The sequence below is a fragment of the Ambystoma mexicanum genome, chromosome 11, assembly GCF_040938575.1.
Source record: "Ambystoma mexicanum isolate Mex_15411 chromosome 11, UKY_AmexF1_1, whole genome shotgun sequence".
NCBI lineage: Eukaryota > Metazoa > Chordata > Amphibia > Caudata > Ambystomatidae > Ambystoma > Ambystoma mexicanum.
The window spans coordinates 485,883,563-485,905,188 of record NC_090934.1 but is presented as its reverse complement, the minus strand read 5'-3'; the positions used below and the strand labels follow the sequence as shown (position 1 = coordinate 485,905,188).

General features: G+C 47.4%; 1 protein-coding gene across 1 annotated transcript in view; it reads left to right on the top strand.

Moving 5' to 3' along the window:
* Positions 1-21,626, top strand: part of API5 (apoptosis inhibitor 5) — a 236,957-nt gene that overhangs the window by 131,284 nt on the left and 84,047 nt on the right. The window contains exons 6-8 of the mRNA XM_069623333.1: positions 4,567-4,773; positions 17,063-17,167; positions 21,070-21,159. Coding sequence (XP_069479434.1) covers positions 4,567-4,773; positions 17,063-17,167; positions 21,070-21,159 — 402 coding nt within the window. The remainder of the gene's footprint in view (positions 1-4,566; positions 4,774-17,062; positions 17,168-21,069; positions 21,160-21,626) is intronic.

Genomic DNA, 21,626 nt, shown 5'->3' with positions numbered 1-21,626 from the left:
CGACGACTGGTACAGACGACAACCGCGGAGTGCATCTCCTGTCCCCGCCGCCCAGAGCCTCTGTTCCAGTGCAATGATCTCTAGGGCCTTGGAATTTTTCTAACTAGCTCCCGAGGAAAAGGAAGGCTTCCTGCACCAGCGCTGGGAGGCTAAGAGGAAGACCGTGCTTTCTATCCCGCTGTTGGACGACATTTGGGACGAGGGACTGTTCCTCATGAAAAACCCGTCCTCGGCCCTGGCAAAGATGGACCGGTACAAGGAAAAAGTACAGGATGATGGACTCTGCACGCAAGTGCTTGAGATCACAGCCTTCCCGGATTCGGTGGTTTTGGCGGCAGCTAGGAAAAAGTTAGATTTGTCTGTCCCCCCCCCCCCCCCCCCCCCCCCAACCCCAACCCCAGACAGCCAGGGTAAGAAGCTAGATGCCTTGGGACGACGAGTCATCTCGTCGGCAGCGACGTCCATCAAGGCGGCCAAAGCCCTTGCCATTGTGGCTTGTTATGACCGGGAGCTCTAGTTCAAGAGCGGAATCGCTGGAGATGCAGCAGGAAGGCGAGGTGGCATCGGACCATGCCATCACGGTGGCCACGGACATACGCCAACACGGGGTCCCGCCAGATGGGCAACAGCATTTGCCTTTGTCGGCGGGGTTGGTTGAAGGCCACTAACTTCGCCAGGATGTGCAGTCGAGGGTGTTGGACATGCCCTTCGGGGGATAACTTGTTCGGCAAGTCTGTGAACAAGTCTCTTCAAGCCATCAAGGCGGATACTGAGACGCGCGTACTTTGGGCACACTTCAGCAGCGACAGTTGTCCTTTTGGAACCTTCGGAGGAAAGTCCCAGGGTTCCTCCAAAGGTTTTGGTGGCTTTGCGTCGTCCTAACGTCCTGCTCTTTGACCCAGGAGGCCTACAGGGGAGCAGCAAGCCTAGAAGAGGTTTTCGCCAAGGTCCCCAAGACGGCTCCTCCATAGCGAAGCGGGACTGAACCGGCCGGGACGTCGGCCCCCACCTGCGCACCCCGGTGGGAGGCCGGCTGCCGAACTTCATCAGCATGCGGAAGACCATCTCCACAGACCGTTGGGTGCTGGACACTCTGGCCCACGGACACACTCTGGAATTCCAACAAGTGTCCTTGTATACCACCTGTGGCCAGACAGGAAAAACACTTCACTCAGCATAAACTGCTGGAGGTGCGGGCCATGCTGAAGGGCACAATGGAGCTTGTCCCAAAGAGGCTCCGGAGTGTATTCTCGGTACTTCCTCGTCAAGAAGACTGGCAGTTGGAGGCCCATCCAGGACCTCCGCCGCTTGAACAAGTACATCAGATCCCAGAAGTTTCTGATGGTCCTCATTCAGCACGGGCTAGGACAGCCTGAGGAAGGGGATTTCCTGTTGTCGTTGGACTTGGAGGATGCTTACTTTCACATCCACAAGGGTCACCGCAAGTTCCTGTGCTTCGTGGTTCAAGGCCAGCACTATCCGTTCAAGGACCTTACCTTCGGATTAAAGTCGGCGCCCAGGGTTTTCAAGTGCCAGGCGCCAGTGGCAGCGCAGCTGCGTCTGAGGGATCCACGTTTAGTCCTACCTGAACGACTGGCTCATCCGAGCGAAATCGAGGGAGATCGCCGTCGCACACACTCCGGAAACCATCCAGCTGCTGACAGAGCTGGGGTTCTCTGAACTATAAGTCTTGCTTGGTGCCATTGCAAGACTCACTGTTTCTGGGGTCTCGACTCAACACGGTGTCGTGCCTGGCGCCTGTCGGAGGAGAGGATAGCGGCCATCCTGGGCAAGGTGCAAAGGCTGTTGACTCTGAAGATCGCATGGGTGAGGTCCATCAAATCCCTTCTCGGCATGATGTTATCATGCATATACCTCGTTCGACTGTGCAGGCTGTAGATGCAGCCACTGCAAGAGTACCTCAATGCCCGTTGGATCCAGGTATCGGGAAGCTTCGAGGACAAGATCTCTTGACAAGATGTTCGTCTAGCGATATGGTGGTGGGGTGTCCGCATCTGTTGGCGGGCACAGACTTTCAGACCCCACCTTATCAGGAGACGGTCACGACAGACGCATCCCTGGAAGGATGGGGCACACACACCGGAGTTCTCCATGCAAGAGGCCTGTGACTGCCGGAGGAGAAGTCCTTGCATATCAACATTCTGGTGCTACGGGCAGTGTTTTGGGCCCTCAAGTCTCTCCTTCCGTCCCTCAAAGGCAAGGTGGTACACGTCTTCACGGACAACACAATCACAATGGTCTACATCTGGAAGCAGGGGTGGCACCAGATTCCCAGCACTCTCCATAGAAGCACAGGACCTATGGCACTGGGCTGTTGGCCAGGGGATATTACTCGTCCCGTTTCATCTGGCGGGAGTGAAGAACATAATCGCTGACTCCCTCAGCAGGGAGCTGTGCTCGGGCCACGGGTGGGAGCTTCACCAGGATTAAGTTGATCTTCTGTTCCAACGATGATGCAATCCCCACATCGATCTGTTTGCGACAGCGACGAACACCAAGTGCCACAGCTTTCACCACTCGGGGAGCATGGGTGATGCATTCTTTCTCCTGGGTCGGCCTGTTTATCTATGCATTCCCTCCATTGCCGTTGCTTCTATGACTCGTCAATCAACTCGGACGGTCCCGGTGCAGGATGATCCTCGTCGCACCGGCGTGGCTGAGACAAATGCGGTACCTGGACCTTCGGGACTTGTCAGCGTCCCCTCCAGTCAAGCTTCTGGTGGTCACAGATCTTCTCGCCAGAGAAGGTGCGATCCTGCATCATGACCCAGAGTCGCTGAACCTGGAGGCCTGGCTCCTGCAGCATTAGAGTTCAGTGGGTATGAGTTGCCTGCAGACTGCAAGGTCCTCGCCAAGGCCAGGGCATCATTGACTCTGAAGTTTCGGGACACAAATGGAAGCGTTTCGCGACTTCGTGCCGGTTGCAGAAGATTATTGCACCATCCATCCCCCCCCCCCCCCCCCCCGCACCCCCTCAGTCCTTCTGTACTTGTTGTTGGTTAAGTTGGGGCTTGCGCATGCCTCCAAGGTGCATCTCCCGCTACACCAGGACGATCTCATCTTTGGTCATACCATCTAGTGAAGGAGTTAATCAAAAGACTTAAGTTTGTTCCGCAGGTGAAGGCACCTGCCCCGTTGCGGGAACTGAACGTGTTACCGACTGCTCATGGAGGCCCCATTTGAGCCGATCAAGCTCTGCTTAAATTCCTGTCTTGGAAGACCGCTTTCCTCCTGGCCATCACCTCTGCCAGGAGAGTAGGTGAGATCCAGGCCCTGTCCTTTCCACGAGATGAGGGTGGTGCTACGGACGCACCCCTCCTTTATGCCCAGGGTTCAGTCGGAATTTCATCTCAACGAGCTCTTGGTGTTACCTGTGTTTTTCTGATGCCTTCGTTGCATGCTGAAAGGACTTTGCACTCGCTGGAGTGGCTCGAGCACTGACGTTTTGCATTGTGCACGAAGAGTTTCCGGAAGACTTTTCACAAAAAGCTGAGCTTTGGTCCTATGAACCATGGGAAGGCCTTGTCCAAGGCTTCCTTCTCCAGGTGGGTCTCCGGCAGCATCACTTATTGTCATCGGTTGGCTAACTGACCGCTGCCTGGCTGTCGGAGAGCCCATTCTACCCGAGCAGTCGCTGCAACAGCGTTCCTGTCTGGTGTGCCCCTGCTGGAAATTTGCAGGGCTGCTATGTTTAGGTCTATGCACACCTTCACAAAAGAGGAGTCCAGAGTTGTCCAAGCAGTGCTACGCAACCTGTTTGCTTGAAGGTGAGCGTGGGGAGGAGGTAAGAGTAATGGCTTATGTTGAGCCTTGTCACCTGCCGTGGTTGTATGATATACTGCTATGTATTCTTTATTCATGAGCATGTGAATCCATGCCAGACCCCCATGCTGGAGAAGGAACAAATGACTTACCTGTAACTGTTCTCCAGCATGGATTCACATGCAAATCCTCCCTCCTGCCCCTCTGTGGCTCTTGATCATACTGCCACTTTACATGCTTCCAAATCTGAAGATGGCTGCCAGAGGAGGGGCTTAGTGAGAGGGCCGTCATTGGCTGGGGGTAGTATGATCCAGAGCTCAATGATTGGTTTTAAAGGAGAAAGACTGTTTATGAACGAAAGTGAAACTTTTTTTCTTTTACCGAGGATTCCCAGCCTGACCACAGGAATGTTATGAGCATATGAATCCATGCCAGAACCATGCTGGAGAACAACAGTTACAGGTAAGTAACTTGTTCCTTCCAAACGGTAGAGCCCATAAAATGAATGAATGAGTGGAAAAAAACTCCACTCATTTAGGATGTAAAGAAAAAGGTCCAGAAGTCCAGCAAAAAGTGCGGCTCTCACTAGGAGGGGGGATGAAGCATAACTATGATGCATCTGCTGGTATTGGGATCAATTGTGCTGATACGGGGGGGGGGGCCTCAGGGGATTGTGTTCCTGACAAACTTATTGAAGTGAATTGTCACCCACTGTCCTGTCCATTTCTATTTGCCTGAAGTTTCACTTTCATGGAGTCTACTTTTTTCATCCATTTCTTTTAGGTCCTTTATGATGTGACTGGGGAAGAGTTTGTCCTTTTTATGAAGATACTGTCGTCTTTGAAAAACCTTCAGTCAGTGAGCGGGCGTCAGCAGTTGGTGGATCTGGTCTCTGATCAGGCTGGCTTGCAGCAGACTCTGAATCCAGCAGACCCAGACTCTGTGGACCGGCTTCTACAGTGCATGCGGCAAGCAGTGCCCCTCTTTTCAGTATGTGCTCCATTTTAATGACTGTTTTGTAAGCATACATGCCATAACGCAGTGTGAATTTATCTACCTTTTTGATCTTGAAAGTTTTTGTTTTTTTAAAATATTATTTTATATAGCTGTTGGGTAAGATTTTCATAGCCATGAGAGATCTTCCTGAACTGTCAACCCCACAACATTTTGTATTTTCCCCCATACCTCAGTGAGTGGGAACCTTTTTCCACACTCGCAGAATCTTTTACTCTTTTTATGGGTGTTCTCATTCATAGTGCCTTTTTTAATTGTATCCTCTGTCACCTTTGGTGTATACCATTTTATTGTTAAAGTAGCCCTTGGGGTTCCCTCTTAACTTTCTCTGGATAACCTTGTGAGAACTACAGTTCCCAAGGGTAGAAAGGATCTCTGGATACCTTTTCAGATTTTCTTAGGTGAAACAAGCACGCCCCACTTTATGTGGCGTGCTGGGGAGATGCAATGTATCCCCCTTTCTCCTTTTAACTGTAACATTTCAATTACTGGAACAAGCTTACTTTTAAATGGTTGGTGGCAGTGAACATTTTTCCTAATTAGGTGCACCTTTACCGCGGGTTGTTTCCACAGCTCCGGTAAAGGCACCCCCAAGAGTGCTCATTTTACCAAAATGACCCCTGGCTTACTTTTTTTGCCATTTCAGTTTTCCTTGTCCTTTCTTGTTCCTTCCTTTTTCAGGGGGAATTTTCATTTCTGTGCCCATTCCCTTTAACCTTGGAGACCCCCAGCTCTTTTGCTGGACTCTGGGCTTTTTAATTTATTACTCCTGAGTGAGTGGGACCTTTTTCGCACTCATGTGTTTTCCTGACTATGCCTTTCTATCTTACTTACTGTTTTATGGATTCTGAACTCCATAGGCATCTGCTTTTGCATTGACACACCACACCTTTTGTGCAGTACCACTGAGAAGTCCCTTGGACTGGTCTTAATGTTTAACTAGATTTTCTTGGTTGAACTACTGTTACTAAGAATAGTAAGATGACACCTGTCTTAATTACCTTTACTTTATGGGTCCAGCACACACCACCCTATGTGGAAGGGTAGGGGGGGTTACATAGTGAAACATGAGTAAAGTGTTAATGGAGTTACTAACTCACTTGAATGGCTGGTGGCAGTGGTTTCTTTTTTACTATCTGGCGACATGTATCTGCAGGCTGATACCTCGGCTGCAGTGCTGCACCCAAGGGTGACCATTTTCTTCTGGGCTTTTACTCTGTTCGCATCATGTTTGAGTCATTTGTGTGTTTTGCCTTTGGCTGGCTTCTGCCCTGAAGCCTGCCAAGACTCCAGTGTGTCTGGGAAGTAAGGGAGGGTCCTGAAGCTTCCCTGTCCTTTGTTTCTAGGTGTGCCTGAGTGAAACCAGTTCCAATTGGCTGGCTGGCTGTCCTGGAGGACAGCCACCCTTCTGTGTGATTGACAGCTTACGGCTGTGAATGAATGGGAACTTGCATAAAAAGCAATGTTTTTGGTACTTGTCCTCCAGTGGTCAACTCTGCGCCAACATATGAAGCCGAAGACGAGAAAAGATGCCAGCAGCACTCTCCGGGACTGCAAAGTGCCTAGTGATGCCCTGCAGCTTTGCTGACCTTGTGTTTGAATCGACAGGGAAGACCAGTAAAGGACGACTTCCTCCCTTAAACCTGGTGGGACCAACTAGCCTCGACACTCCATTTTGGGGCAACCCTAGACTTGTTGCGACTTTCCAAGGCTGCAGAAGCCCAATACCCGGGGTACCTCGATCATCTGTTAGTGCATGGTCTTCCAAAGTGCGAATCCGGCCAAAACTTTGTGGGCCTCCATAAGACCCTATAGAAGCAGGAAATCCACGCCCAGAGTCCAGAACTCAGTGATCAAGTAACTTCTAACCAGAACTGTTCGGTCTTCTCTGGCGCTGAGAAAAAGGCGCCACAACCACAAAGCTGCTAAATCCAGAGGAATACATTGCTGCCAAGTCCCCCTCTAGAGTGCTGCTGCAGGAGCCTGCCAGCGGTCTTCGCTTTCCTCACCACGACCAAGGACCAGGAACAAGGGTCTGCTGCACTGCAATCGGAAGGCATACAGCTGGAACATATTCCTCCATTCAAAGGTACTGTGGGGTACATTATCCTTTTGCCATTTAGGGTGCTTCCTACTTTGGGGAGTGCTATTTAACCCTACAGAGTTGACCTCTACTCTCTGGCCTTTCAGCTTGTGTTTTCTTGAAGGTGACTACTCTTGAGTTGCTGTAACTACCGACTATTTAAGAACATTTTGCTAAGAGCATCAGAACTTTCACTTTGCCTATTGACTTTGACTGGCTCCCATAAGGCCTCCTTCTGAACCTATTGGCTTTGGCAGTGCATGTTCCCTTACAGGTTTTAATTTTTGAACACTCTTGGGGATTAAGACTGCCTGCATCCCTTTTGGAGAATCTTACCTGTTTTTATAGAATATCAGTCTGTTCTGATCTAACCCTAACCTTTCCCTCGTTTAATAACTGAATACTGCAAAGGTGATCCAAAATAAGTGTTATACTGACGTCCGATGACGTCGCCCTTGGCGCTGAAAAATGTGTAACATAAGAATGAATTACTCACCTGCTTTATTGATCACTTTTTTATTTGAATCCTTACTTGGGATTCGTGTTAATGATCTTGCTTTTTAAAGAATGCTTTAAAGATCTTTGTATAAATACATAAATATTTATTATATAACTTTGTGTGTGTTACCTGGATTACCTGTATTTACTGATTTCATTGTACAGCTCTACAACTCACATTACCCCTCTTAAGATGATCCTGGTTTCTCAGTCACACTAACAACTTGCGAAGTACAGGCCTAAATTAAAAGGTGGATTACCTAATACCAAGATTTAAGACTTGTGTAGTCCCACACCAGTTGGACTGCACATATTCCTATCTAGCATGGGGTCTGGCATGGATGCACATGCTCGTGAATATTCCCCATCGTCCGGCCGGGAATCCTTGGTAAAAGAAAGTTTCACTTTTGCTTACAAATTGTATTTCTCTTGTAAACCAATCACTGTACTCTTGGTCATACTGCCTCAGCCAATGAATGCCCTGTCCCTAAGCTCCTCTTCTGGCAGCTACGTTCAGATTTTTTTCTGCACGTTCAACCGTTGATAGTCCTTGACTTGAGTTTTGCTCCGTGAGCTATTCTACGGTTTTTAAGCTTTTTTGACAAAGAGCCTGTGTGCTCTTCTCTCCATCTGCCGACAAACTGGGCCCAGTTTCAGTGAATTCTAACGCCCCTCAAGGGCAAGGATCGTTGAGGTTTCATCGAAGTTTCCAGAAAGGCCATCGGGCCTACTCCGCACCTCCTTCCTTCTCCTCCGTCATGGTCTGAAGTTCCCTTTTCAAGATCTGCACCAGATGCAGACTCTAACGTGTTTGTGGAGGACAACTCCTTCAATGCCCTTGCCTTCATCCAGACCACAAAGGAGGAGATTGCGAGATCTGCCTCGCTTCTCCAAAAAAACCAATGAAGGATATGAAGGATGGACACAGTAGACTGGCGATGTGGCAAGGCGGCAAAAGCCTCTGTCCCGTGCCCCAAGCAGAGTCATGCCTCACCCAGGACCAGCCGGTCTGAAGAGCAGGCTTTTAAGTCCTTTGAGGGCGCTCCATCTGTGGGGGCCCAAAATAAGGCCAAGCAACACGTACGTTTCACTCGGGGTCGCCACGCAAGTGGGTCCCGCGACGGGCAGGGTGCAATCAACATCACCATCTGCCTCCATCAAGCTGCTCCTCAGGGAGAACCCCGAGAAGATGGCCAACCTGCCCAGGAGAAATCGTCGGCTATGGCGGCTACTCTCTAAAACCAAATTGGCTGACCCCATGAAGGTAGCCCCTACTGCCCCCCACGGACACAACTGACAATTACATTGTCATGGTGGGCATATCGCTGCAACAGAGGGATGAGGTGGGGTTGTTTCATGCCATGGTCACACGGGCTTCCAAGCTCTTCCAGTTAAGGACTAAAGAGACCAAGGAGGGCTTCTTAGGGGCGCTGGGCCAGTAGAAAGACCATCATGGCAGTGCCGCTCCTGGATGACGTGTGGGAGAAAGGCCTAGCCCTGCTGAAGAATCCTTGCTCGGCCCCGGACAAGCAGGATAGGCTGGAGAAAAAGTACTGGGTGCCAGAGTCCACACCCAAGTGCCTACAGTCGCAACCGTCGCCATACTCTGTGGTCTCGGAAGCTGTGAGGAAGAGGTAGTCTAACCCATCGTCCTATGTCCCTCCGGACAGTGAGGGGAAGAAGTTGGACGCCGTAGGGAGGACGGTAATCTACTCCGGCGGCAACCATCAAAGCAGCCAACGCATTGACAATCCTGGCCAGGTTTGACGGGCAACTGTGGTATAAGCTGGCCCCAATTCTTGAGTTTCCACCCAACAAGCGTGTGGAGGCGATGGCACAGGAAGGTGAACTGTCGTCAGACCATGGCCCTGGACATTGCTAACACAGGTTTCTGGAAGATGTGGAACAGTGTCTGGCTCTATCGTGAAGGCTGGCTGAAGGCCTCCAATTCCTGCCATGAGGTCCAGACTAGGGTACTGGACATTCCTTTCGGGGATAACCTTCAGGAAGGTTGTCGACTAGTCCTTGCAGGCCATCGAGATGGATACGGAAACTGCTGTGCCCTGGGTACTCTCCAGCAGCACTGCTCTTCCTTTCACGGCTCTGGTGGAAAGTCTGGCAGATCGACGAAAGGTTTTTGGTGGATGCTCCTCATCGGCCCTCTGGGACCACAACCAAGGAGGCCTACAGAGGCCATTCCAGGGCTTTCGGTGGAAGTGGTCAGAGCAGTCGTCGCCCCAAGGCGGAACGCAGCTGCTGAAGCAGGACTGAACCTGCCAGGACGTCTAGCACCCAACCATGCACCCTGGTCGGAGGCCGGCTGATGGGAATAGTCAGCGAGTAGGAAATGATCTCTGACAGATGGGTGCTGGACGCTCTCGCCCACGGACATACTCTGGAGTTTTAGCAGAAGTCTGCAGATCCCTCTGTGACCTGGCATGAGCAGTACATCCCTCACCTCCTGCAGGAGGTATGGCCCTTGCTGAATGGGCGATATAGCTAGTTCCAAGATGACTCCGGGGCTCCGGAGTCTACTCCAGTTACTTAGTCAAAAAGACCGGGGAAGGAGGCCCTTTCTAGACCTGCAGCCTCTGAACTACCTCCAGTCCCAAAAATGCAGGATGGTCCTGTTGCAGCACGTGCTTGGCCAACTGGAGGAAGAAGACTTCTTGATGTTGCTGGATCTGGAGGACGCCTTCTTCCACCTCCCCATCCAGAGGAAGCATCGAAAGTTCCTATGCTTCGTGGTGCAGTGAAGGCACTACCAATTCAAGGCCCTCCCTTTTGGCGTAGTTGGCTCCAAGGGTGTTCACAAAGTGCCTGGCACCAGTGGTGACCTGTCTACGAGGATTCATGTGTACCCGTACCTAGACTGGCACATATGGGCCAATTCTAGGAAGGTAGCCATCGAACAGACGACCGCCCAGCTGCTGATGGATAATTGACGGAGAATCCTAGATCCGAAGTCCTGCTTGACGCCATCGGAGAACGCACTGTTCCTGGGAGCCATGCTCAACAGTCTCATGCCTAGAATTGCCCTCGGAGGAGAGGATAGCGGCCCTCCTGGGCAAAGTGCAATGGCTGTTGTCACTGAAGAGTTGTGCATTTACCTTACCCGACTATGCAGGTTGGGGATGCAGCCTCTTCAGGAGTTCCTGGACGCTTTCTGGATACAAGTGGCCGGAAGCTTTGCGAACAAGATAACTCTTGACTAGGAGATCTGTTGGGCGGTGAGGTGGTGGGGGGGTGGGGGTTACACTCCAACATCAACTGGGGCCCAGGGGTTCAACTCTCCCCATTCCAGGAGTCTCACCGTGGACGCAGGGCCAAGAGAAAGACCATCATGGCAGTGCCGCTCCTGGATGATGTGTGGGAGGAAGGCCTAGCCCTCCCACATGGCTCCCGGTCTTCTTTTTTTCACCATGTCTTTGTGGAAAAGTACCGCTACAGTTTTTCTTTGCACCCCAAACCAGGTTTTGTCGTTGTTCATTCGCCTTTGGCAGGCTTCAGGAGTGAAGACCGCCTCTGTCTCAAGTGTCTGGGGTAGGCAGGAAGTGAGGAAGTTGCCCGAAACTCCGTGCTTAGTCTCCTAGGAGACCCAAATGCACTCTGTGATTGGCTGACTGTCTGGCAAGGACAGCCACCCTGCTGTGTGAGTGGCAGCTAGGCTGGAATGAATGGGAGAGAACTGAATAAAAGGCAAGTCTCTTGGCTTGGAAGGGAGAGTCGACCACTGGACGAAGGAACCAAAGAAGAGCTTGAAGAGGACGGCTGCTGCAACTCCTGGACCGTTGCCTAGTGAAGCCATGCTGCAGATCCGAAGCGCCAAGTTTGCATCGACCGAGAAGCCCTGCAAAGGACGACTTCTCCCTTTTGAGTTGGTAGGACCAATGAACTCCCAAGTAAGCCACCTGGACACCCATCTCTGAGCTGGTTGCATTTCCTCAGAGTGCTGCAGGAATCGGAGCCAGGGAAAGGGACACCAGATTGTGTGCGTTACATGTAAGCTGGCCAAAAGCGCTTGGGAGATCCTCCTGACTCCCATGACATCGGACCGACCGAGCCTGGCCCCCTTCAGCTGAGTGTGGGACCACAGAAGGAAGGACAGTCCACCTTGACAGCCTGGACCAGCTTTGTTACCAGTGCGGTAGCTGAAACGCGAAATGGCCACTGAAATTGAAGTTTGCCAGTTGCGAGATTGACTGTCCCAGTGCAGGAGTCCCCCGACGTCCTCCCTCATGTGCCCACGACTGAGGCTCCAGAACAGCGAGATCTGCAGGAACTGCCAGGAACAAGTATATTTGTGTATTATTATATAATTGCCTCCTTATGAATGTTTTATAACTGACAGATAAAATTAAGTATTTTTATCAAAGAAACCTCAAGTATAAATGTTTATTTGAACACCTGCGATAGTAAACCTCTAACATCATTACTACTCACATTCCCCTCTTGACATAAGCCTGGCTGCTCAACACGCTACCACGACTGTGTAGTACAGACTTATACCAAAGGTTGGTTTGCTTACACCTGTAGTCCTAGTTGTGTGTAGTGTTCCCAGAGGGTACTGCATACAAACTTTACCTAACAGGATTCTCTTCACGATTCATGCTTCGATGTTTCTTCCACTGGTTCACTGTCTCTAGTCCTGCCTTTTTTAAGCAAGTTTCAATCACACAGCAGGCTTGCTGTCCTTTCAGCCATCTGGCCTATCGGGACTGTTTTCGGTCAGCCACACCTAGAGACAAAGGACGGGAGTTTCAGGACCCTCCCTCACATCTTGTCCTTCCAGACACACTGGAGCCAGGGTCGGGCTTCCGGTCTGAAGCCTGCCAAAACACACAAAGGGCTCGCATCTGTCTCAATGCAAAGAGTAAAAGCCAAGAAAGACCTCTCAAACTGAAAATGATGAAAAATGACGAAAAATGACACCGGGGGGGAAGGGGGGGACACGCACGGTGCATGCATGTTAACAAAATGGACACCCGAGGGTTCAGCGTGCAGTAGAAAAGCACAATGGTAGTAAAAGGCAAACCACTGCCACCAGCCATTTATGATAGTTTACTTATATAGCGCCTTTACACAATGTGTTTCAAGTAGTGAGGGTAACAGTGTTACATGAGGAAGTAGAATAAGGGGCTACTAAGTAACCCCCAGCACTCCACACAAGATGGTGTGTGCTGGACCTAAAAAGAGAAGGAAAGATCAATTTCATCTTTTCTTGGGAACGATAGTTCACCCAAGAAAAGGTATTTAAACCTTAAAAGAAATCCAAATGATTTCTTAGCGACTCTGCACTGAAGGTGCTGTCTCACCATACAAACAGCAGATGCCTATGGAGTTTTTCAGACTCCAAAAACAGTGAAAACATAAAAGCCAAATCCAGGAAAAACGGAGAGGGAGAAAAGTCACTCGGGCATTTTAATTAAAAGTCCTAAATTCGGCGAAAGAGCTGGGGGGTCTTTAAGGTGGGAGGAATTTAGCACAGCAATGGAAATTCTCCATTACACTTTACTTAGAAACTGTTTCGTCATGTCTAAAATAGACTATGCAAACGGCCTCTACCTCGGAATATCTGAATACCTCCTGAAGAAAATGCAACGGATCCAAAATGCAGCAGCAAGACTACTCCTCAAACTATCCAGAAGAGATCGCATCACTCCAGCCCTAAAAACCCTACACTGGCTCCCAGTTAAACATCGCATCACCTTCAAAACAATGTGCATAACGCACAGGGCAATCAATGGACAAGGAACAGAATTCCTACATAAGAAAATAAGTCTACAAACCAACGATCAAGCAACAAAATCCGCCTGGAACTCAAACCATACCACAAGAAAAAACTTGGAGGCACCTCCTTCTACCACTTAGCCGCAAAAACCTGGAACAACATCCCAAAGGAAATAAAACACTGAAGATCACTTAAAATTCCGGAAATCACTAAAAACCTGGCTCTACAACACCACAGACTAAACCTGGAAACGAAACTGGTAAAAAGGATAACTAAACCGAAAAGACACGGACATGCCTGACCGGAGAGAGTTAAGCCCACGGGAGCTGGATGGGTGACATCGGCCAGACAGGAACACAAGCGGCACACACGGAGACGGAGTCAACTAACCCAGACATTCCCACCAACACTTTCGTCCGCCGCGTAATTTAATTACCGCCAGATACCACGGTGTGGAATTATCGAGACATTGGCAATCTCCCCACCACCTGAGAGGTTGTCATTAGCAGATGCACTGGTCACTAGAGTCTAAATGGAGGATAAGGGGAGCCATGAGAGAGCAGGCTAGAGGCGAGGACTAGAGGAGTATGGAACCTGTATGCCAGTCAGACCCAGATCTGTACAGAGCCGCAACGGGAGAATATACGCAAGCCGAGCGCTTCAATTCAGGATAGAGATGCAAATTAACTAACCCTACTAACAATTTTCCCTTTCTGCATACACCTCTCAAACTCCAAACCAAACGCAACCAAAACCTACAGCACAACAAACCGCACAAACTTCACTACATTGCAACAACAAAACAAAAACACACATAGCCTTGCACAACAGTACACGACGACTACCAGCCGCAAACACCCCAGGCCCAGCCAACAGACCCACCGGGCTGAGGCCGCCAACAGCACATCACTGCTCTCTTGCACTTTTCCTGCTTCCTCCCACTAACTCTACCTCCCCTCCTCTTTCAGAGCCGCCAGAGCGCCAAGGGACCACTACGGTGGTGATGGTGCACGATACAAATGTCCTTTAACATGATAATAGAAAGTAGATGTAAGGTTATTTTACACTGCTGCAGTGCCGAAACGCCGAGTTCGCATCAACCGAGAAACCCCTGCTAGGAAGACTTCTCCCCTTGAGCTGGTGGGAACAACCAGGTTGCCAAACTGCTAGCCAAGGCCTCCCTTCTCTGGTCGAATTGGCTGTACAGAGCTACAGTGAACCGGATAGCCAGGAGGAACGGACCCTGCTTGTGTTTTAAGGAGCGCACCTTTTATTTGTCACTTTGCTCCGTTGCTGGTTTCTTCCCTGGGCAGTGCAGGACCCTCCAGTCTGCCTCCTTGTCAGTCCGACAGTCACTTCAGGAACCGTGAGCCTGCAGGACCTGCCAGGAACATCTGCCGCAGCTACAGCATTAATCTGCTTTAAAGGTACTGTGCTAACCCGGTTGTTCATTTCGTCCAGCCGCAGTGAAAGTGTGTGAAATCTTTTGCCAACCCGAGGAACTTTTCATCCGAATAATTTTGTTCTAAACTCTTGGCAAAGACTTAACTGCGAACTACCCTGAACTGTGTGATCCTCTGCAAAGACTTTGGTCCATTAACTTTGGCTCTAGCATCTTGATTTGATTTTCTCTCTGTAGTTCCTTTTCTTGATTGCCCTGCTTACTTGTTGGTGCTGCTCAACTTCTGTAACTCTCTTTCCCTCCCTTTTTATTACTAGAGTGCCATTTTACTCGCACTTCATTTTGAGCCTAACTTGTCCAGAATCTATTGGGTGTGGTGTAGTATATTAGGATCGTGATTTTTCAACTGCTTGATAATGGTGAAATGTTTAATAACTGTAAATAAATGTATATTCTTTTACTCAAACCTTGAGTCAGTGTTTGTTTGAATCATAGTAACTGCTGTCCTTTGTGTAACTATTGATACTGCTCACTTTACTATTGAGATAAGTCTGGCTGCTCAGCCATCGCTACCACTTTACTGTGTAGTACAGGCTTGTACCAAAGGTGAATTTGTACTGTCACTTGTAGTCCTAGTTGTGTGTGGTGTTCCCAAAGGGTACTGCATATAATTCTGCCTAACACTTACCTGCTTCAGAATGATTGTGTGATTGCTTGTTTTATTCTATGACACTTTTCTTTGACATGCTTTCCAGTATTGCTCTAAATGCACCAGTAATATACTAATGTCCAGTGTCCTAGCTATTTAAGTCACCTAAGGAAGTGTCTGTGCCATCCCCAATGGGTGTTTGCTGATTTAGAGCAACTAAGAGTGTGTATTTTGGAGTGTATTTGTGTTACTATTATATTGCCCCTTCTGAAGAAGGCTTATTCAAACTGAGTGTTAAATTAATAATTATTTAATCAAGAAGCCTTGAGTAGAAGTGTTTATTTGGATACTTGTCACTGTGAATCTGTGTAACCACCCTCCTGCTCCCATTGGCCCCTCTTGAGATGAGCCTGGCTGCTCAGCCACACTAACAGCCTGTGTAGTACAGACTTGTACCAAAGGTTGGGTTCCTATTGCCAGGAGGACAAGGTTGTTGTAGTGCACCCATAGGGTACTGCTCCAAATGTTGCCTAACACTTGCTCTCCCTGGAGACTTGCATTTGCTGCCCTTTGCAGAGTTGCTTGTATCTTTGCTTTTCACAAGCCTCTCAGCTTGTGGCCCAACAGTGATTCTTTTAACTACAAACTCTCTAACCTGGTGCAAGACGTTTTTGCTATATTCAAGAAGTGCCTCAGCTCCCCTAGACTTTGTTCAATTGACATTGGCTGTCCTGGCTCCCTGCAGACTCGTCTTACCCTCTGACTTTGCGTTTATCTGTCCCACCAAGAAGTCGTACATAAATTACTTCTATAGCTGGTAAAGGGTTATCCTACATTTCATTGGGGGATTCAAAGTACTTAACTGTTTAGAGAAACCTGTAAACCATTGTTTCCTCCCCTAACCTTTTCCTTTTTCCATAACTCCAGTATTGCATTTGTGTTTGAGTGAGATTTTAATGTCCACAGTGATCTAGCAATAGAAGTCACCTGAAGTGTAGGAAGTGTAAGACATCCCAAAAGGGAATCTAAGTACTTAATTGAAATTGAAGGAGTGTATTTTTGAAGTTAATTTTATTGTTGCATAGTTCCCTTTCTAAATAAGGCTTATTTTAAAACTAACTTAACTTTCACTTACGGTTTCTTATTTATTTATTTGCATACCTGTCACTGTGAATCTGTTACAACCCTACAGCTCACATTGACCCCTCTTGAGATGAGCCTGGCTGCCCATTCACTCTACCAACTTGTGTAGTACTGGCCTATACCAAAGGTTGGGTTACCTATTGCTAAGGGTGGTGTAGTCTCCCACAGGGTTACTACATACAATCTTACATAATCGCTCACGATTTCTTACAGGCAAAAGGTGTACGTTTCCCAACTGGATCTTGCTTCTCCTGACTTGCTCTTAGCCTGTCCAGAATAAGTCTACATTAGGTTTTACCTACCTAGAATAACCTGGAGTCTCTGTACCTTCAAGCATAGTATTGTGTTTTTCTATGTTTGTTTTATGATGATACCTACTTACCCAAGAATTTCTGGGTCTGTATGTAAACTAAACACTTTATTTTTACAGTACATAGTGTCGGTGTTTCTTTGGACCATAGGTATACTATAGTTTCTTTGTACTGATTCTACAGCCCTCTCACCCTCCTAAAATAAACCTGGCTGCACCGTCCTCATGTGGTACAGCTTTATACTTAGAGTGGAGTCTTGTACTGTCTCAGTAGAATGGTTTTACTAAGCCCTTAGTTGGACTACAGAAAAACTGTCCTAACACACAGGTCAGGAAGATTTATCATTGATATGAACATCTTAACTAACATTCTTCAACAGTTTTACAAGCACAGTTGACATAAGCTGCACCAGTGCTCATGCTGACTTTCTAATGTTTTTCTTTTGTAGAAAAATGTCCATTCCACAAAGTTTGTTTCCCACTACTGTGAGCATGTACTGCCCAATTTGGGATCCCTGACGAGCCCCGCAGAGAGCATTGATATCCAGTTAGAGGTAAGTGTCCTCATGGATTACTGATGTGCCAGCAGGCCTCCTTTTCTTGCAAATCTAATATGATAATGTTTATTTTGGAAATTGAAATGAATTGAATTTCAAGAAATGTATGCAGTCCTTTTTATTTATGAAAAAAAAACTATCCTTTTGAGTGTTTTAGCCATCATTGAAGCCTCGAATGGGGCCAATGGTCACTTGATGACTGATTGTGGAGGGCTTGATTTCAAAGTGGCACAAGATAACCTGGATGTTCGAAGATGGTGGCGTTGAAATTTCTACATGGACAACATTTGACGTTGAGTTGCACCTACTGTTTGGATAATGCAAGCCGCAGCATTTTTCATTTGACCAATTCTGATATAGAAACCTTTCCAACCTCTTTTTTCGTTAGCTGATTTTAGTTTCATTGGAAGATCAACACAATTACACATTGAACCATACTAACACATTTGCAATCCAAATTACAGTAAGCATGGTAGAATATGGGTGAATCAACAATGGTCTTAAGGCATGAAAGGGATTAGTAATTTTAGTTCTGAAACTTTAGGAAAAACTTGTTATTTGAAAAGCAGAATCCTTACATAAGCAAATTCATTTGTAATTGAAACACTTTTAAAAAAGAAATACATTTTGGCTTGTACTACAGAACCACTGGCAGCAGTTTGGAGAACTGAAGCTTCATTTAGTTTTATTTTTGAGTTTTCCAATGCTGTAACTTGTGAGAGACCATGCTGGAGAACAGTAGTTACAGTTAAGTAACTTGTTCCTTACTTGTTAGGACAGTTTTTTTGAAGTCCAACTAAGGGCTTCTTAAAACCATACAAGTGAGACAATACAAAACTCCACACTTCATATAAGGCTGTACCACCTGAATATTTGGTAGCGTAGACCGGGCAGCCAGGCGTATTTTAGGAGGGAGAGAGGACTGTAGGAAGGTACGAAGAGCTTGTAGTATACCAAGGCTTCAACACTTACAGAAGTATTATAAAAATAAATGTTCATTATAAATAAAAGTGGGCCCAGTTAAGTCTTGGGGTAAGTACTTTGTCATAGAGTGATAAATCTATTATAAAAACCCCAAACTATGCTTTAAAGTACGCAGACCAAAGTCGGGCTGTTGAGGTGTCCAATTAGGTATGTGTGCAGCTAGGCCGAATTGGTCGAGGGGTGTAGCTGCGTTCTATTGTTTAGTGGAGATTGAGCATATTGGTAGGAATGAGGGTCTGTGGTTATGGGTGGGTAACCCCCCCCCCCTTTTTTGGTATGCTTTCAGAGTTCAGTGTGCAGGCCATGTCTGTCCTGGTGGTTCGTGGTAGTGGATTTAGAGAGAGGTAAACTGACAAGTGAAGGTATGTAATGTTCAGTCCGGCAGTCCTTTCTCAGATGCTCTGTAGTGGGACTCGGCCCATTTTCCCAGTCCCTGGTGGAATTTTAAACTGGGTTGCACAGCGTTTCCTGCGTTATTGCATGAAACTCCGGAGAGTCTAGCCAAGCAGTTACTTCTGTGACCCGGTGCAGGGGCCTAGGTTCTTATTCCTGGGTAGGCAGGGGGTCATCTCTCTTGATCATATAGCATGAGCCCGCAGCTGCATAGGCCGGAAATCCTTTGAGTCAAGAGTTGCTGGTGTTGCAGCAGCCCGCCCCAATCCTCCCACTTGCCAAAATCAGCTCAACGGACCAAAACACGCACACACACGTTTCATGCACTCCTATGCGCACCCATACATGAGCACGCTTAAGCACGCACACATTTAAATAAAAAAATAAATGAACAGAAAGGTACCTTCTGCAGAGGCCTGAATATCCATTTGCAACTGTGGCCCACTTTTTCATTCTTGCCTGAGGAAGTTTTATGCTCGGGTCTGACCATGTGAGCCGCCCCTGCCCATTTCCTCCAATCGGGGAAAAAAAAATATTTATTTCATACTGGACTCTCGCAGAAACTGCCTAACTGTTCATAATAAAAATGTATTTATTATAATACTTAAGGTTGTAAGAGTTCCTGTTAAACCCTTGGTATACTAAATGTACTTTTTGCCTTCCTACAATTCTCTCCCTCCTAATGTAAGCCTGGTTGCTCTTTCTACGCTACTCTTAGGCAGAATTGCAAGCAATACGCTCTGGGACCACCACATAGGACTAAAAGTGTAAGCAAAACCAACCTTTGGTATAAGTCTGTACTACAGTTTTTGGTAGCAAGCTGAGCAGCCAGGCTTATCTCAAGAGGGAATGTGAGCAGTAAAAGGATGTTACACAGAGGTCTTACAATCACAGTGGTTCAAGAAGACACCCTCAAGGCTTCTTGGTAAAACACGTAATTAGTCATTTAGAAAGCATTCACTAGAAGGAGGCAACCTAATATCATACACAAACACACTTCAGCACCAAACCAATACGTTTCTGAGTAAATGAGGCTCCCTTTCATTCCAGCCTAGATGTCACTCACCCAGCAGGGTGGCTGTCCTTGCTGGACAGTCAGTCAGCCAATCACGCCAGAGTGCATTTGGGTCTCCTAGGAGACTAAGCACAGGGAGTTTCGGGCACCTCCCTCACTTCCTGCCCACCCCGGACACTCATGTGCCAGAGGCAGTCTTCAGCCCTGAAGCCCGCCAAAGGCGTAACAACAATGGGACCAACACTGGTTTGGCGCGCAGAGCCTTTCCAAAAAGAAATGGCGAAAAAAGACTGGGACCTGTTTAAACAAAGGGGCCTAAGGAGCCATCTTGAAAGACATGGCTCTTGCGATTTTTAGCTACCGCTGTTCGCGGTCGGGAAAAATCATGGTAGTTCGTTGTAAAACCACTGCCACCAGCCATTTTGATGGGAAAGGGTAGCATTTGACTGCTACATGAGTTTCTAGACACGGGATACTAGGTAACCCTCCGGCAAGCTATAGGAAGATGGTGTGTGCTGGGTCTAGGAATTTAAAAAGACTTAGTCAATTTAACCTTACATTCTCTGGGAAACAGTTTATCCCAGAGAAGGTATTTAAACCTTGGGACAGCCTAAAAGGCTTCCTGTGTCACTGCACTGAGGGTGCTGTGTAACACGCCTGAAAAGATGCCTATGGAGTTACCTAAAACTCCATAACCAAAAGAAATCGACACAGAAAACCAACAGATTAAAAAAGTTAAGTCCCAAGTCCATCAAACGAGCTGGGGGTCTCTAAGGTAGAGAGGAATTAGCACATTTTGATAATTCTCCCGAACAGCTACCAAATATTCAGTTGGTACAGCCTTCTACTAAGAGTGGTGTTTTTACTGTCTCAGTTGTATGGTTTTACTAAGGCCTTGAGAAAAATTGTCCTAACACTTGTTACATTGTGGAATATTTTTTTTTTTACAGTTTGCTTACCTGTATGTGTAGTGATTTTTCTCTTCTTATTTCACACAAGAAACAGGTTGTGGTGCCTGTTATTGGACTAACTGGACATATTGGGCAGATATGGAGCAATGCATTAGAATACAAAGTCCCATAGACTTATCAGACGGTGCAGTTTCTCATATTTTTATAAATATAGTGTGGACCTTCTCTCATTGGGTACAGTACAGTTTTCATTATTACCAGTTAACCACCACCTGAGTCAGGCCTAGACGGCCCCTTTATACTACCATTTGGAGCCTAGTTAATTTGAGGAAATCTCTACCCTAGTCAGTAGGATGTACCTAAGTCTTGTCCGGTCATAATGAAATTCTCCTCAACACGAAGCAACCCTTCATTCAGTATGATGCCCTGCTGCATGTTTATCAGAATCTGTTTGACCTTATTCAGCATATAGACCTTTAATGTAGGGTTTTGTGATACCTATAGCATATGCTTGATCAATCAATAGCAAATGTTAACTTTGTATTTCTGTTGCTATTGACAGCCATTCTAACGTGAACATTTTTTCCTGGTTGCAGGTCTTGAAGTTGCTGGCAGAGATGAGTGCATTCTGTGGGGACACAGAGAAACTGGAAGCAAACCTAAAGAAACTCTTCGATAAGCTTCTGGTTAGCATTCTCTTTTAGCTTGAAAATGGCATAGTGTTTAAAATATCGGTACTTTTGCTTGTGCACACTTTTTTAAAATTATTTTGTTGACAAAAATGTGCAGGTAAAGCCTCTTATGAGGAATCTCCCATTTCTGCTTAATTCAAATTTAGAGGAACCTTCTTGGGTCCGATTTACCACAATGTTAGCTAAATGTATCTTTATGCAAGCTATAACTGATTTTTTAAATTCCTGCTTTCAGCAGTTTTGTTTTAGGGGCTTCCGTTCAGGGAACCCATGAGGCAGGCATAAAATGTTGGTAGTGCATAAGGGGGTTTTGTGAGCCCAGCCATGTACTTTCTATAGTAGTTTGAACTGGTGTAGATTAGCTCCTGGCCCTGTGCTGGCCATTCAATATTCCGTAGAGGTGTTCTTGGGTGATTGGTGGGCTGGCTTATGCCAGCCCATATTTGTGTTCAGTTTGGGGG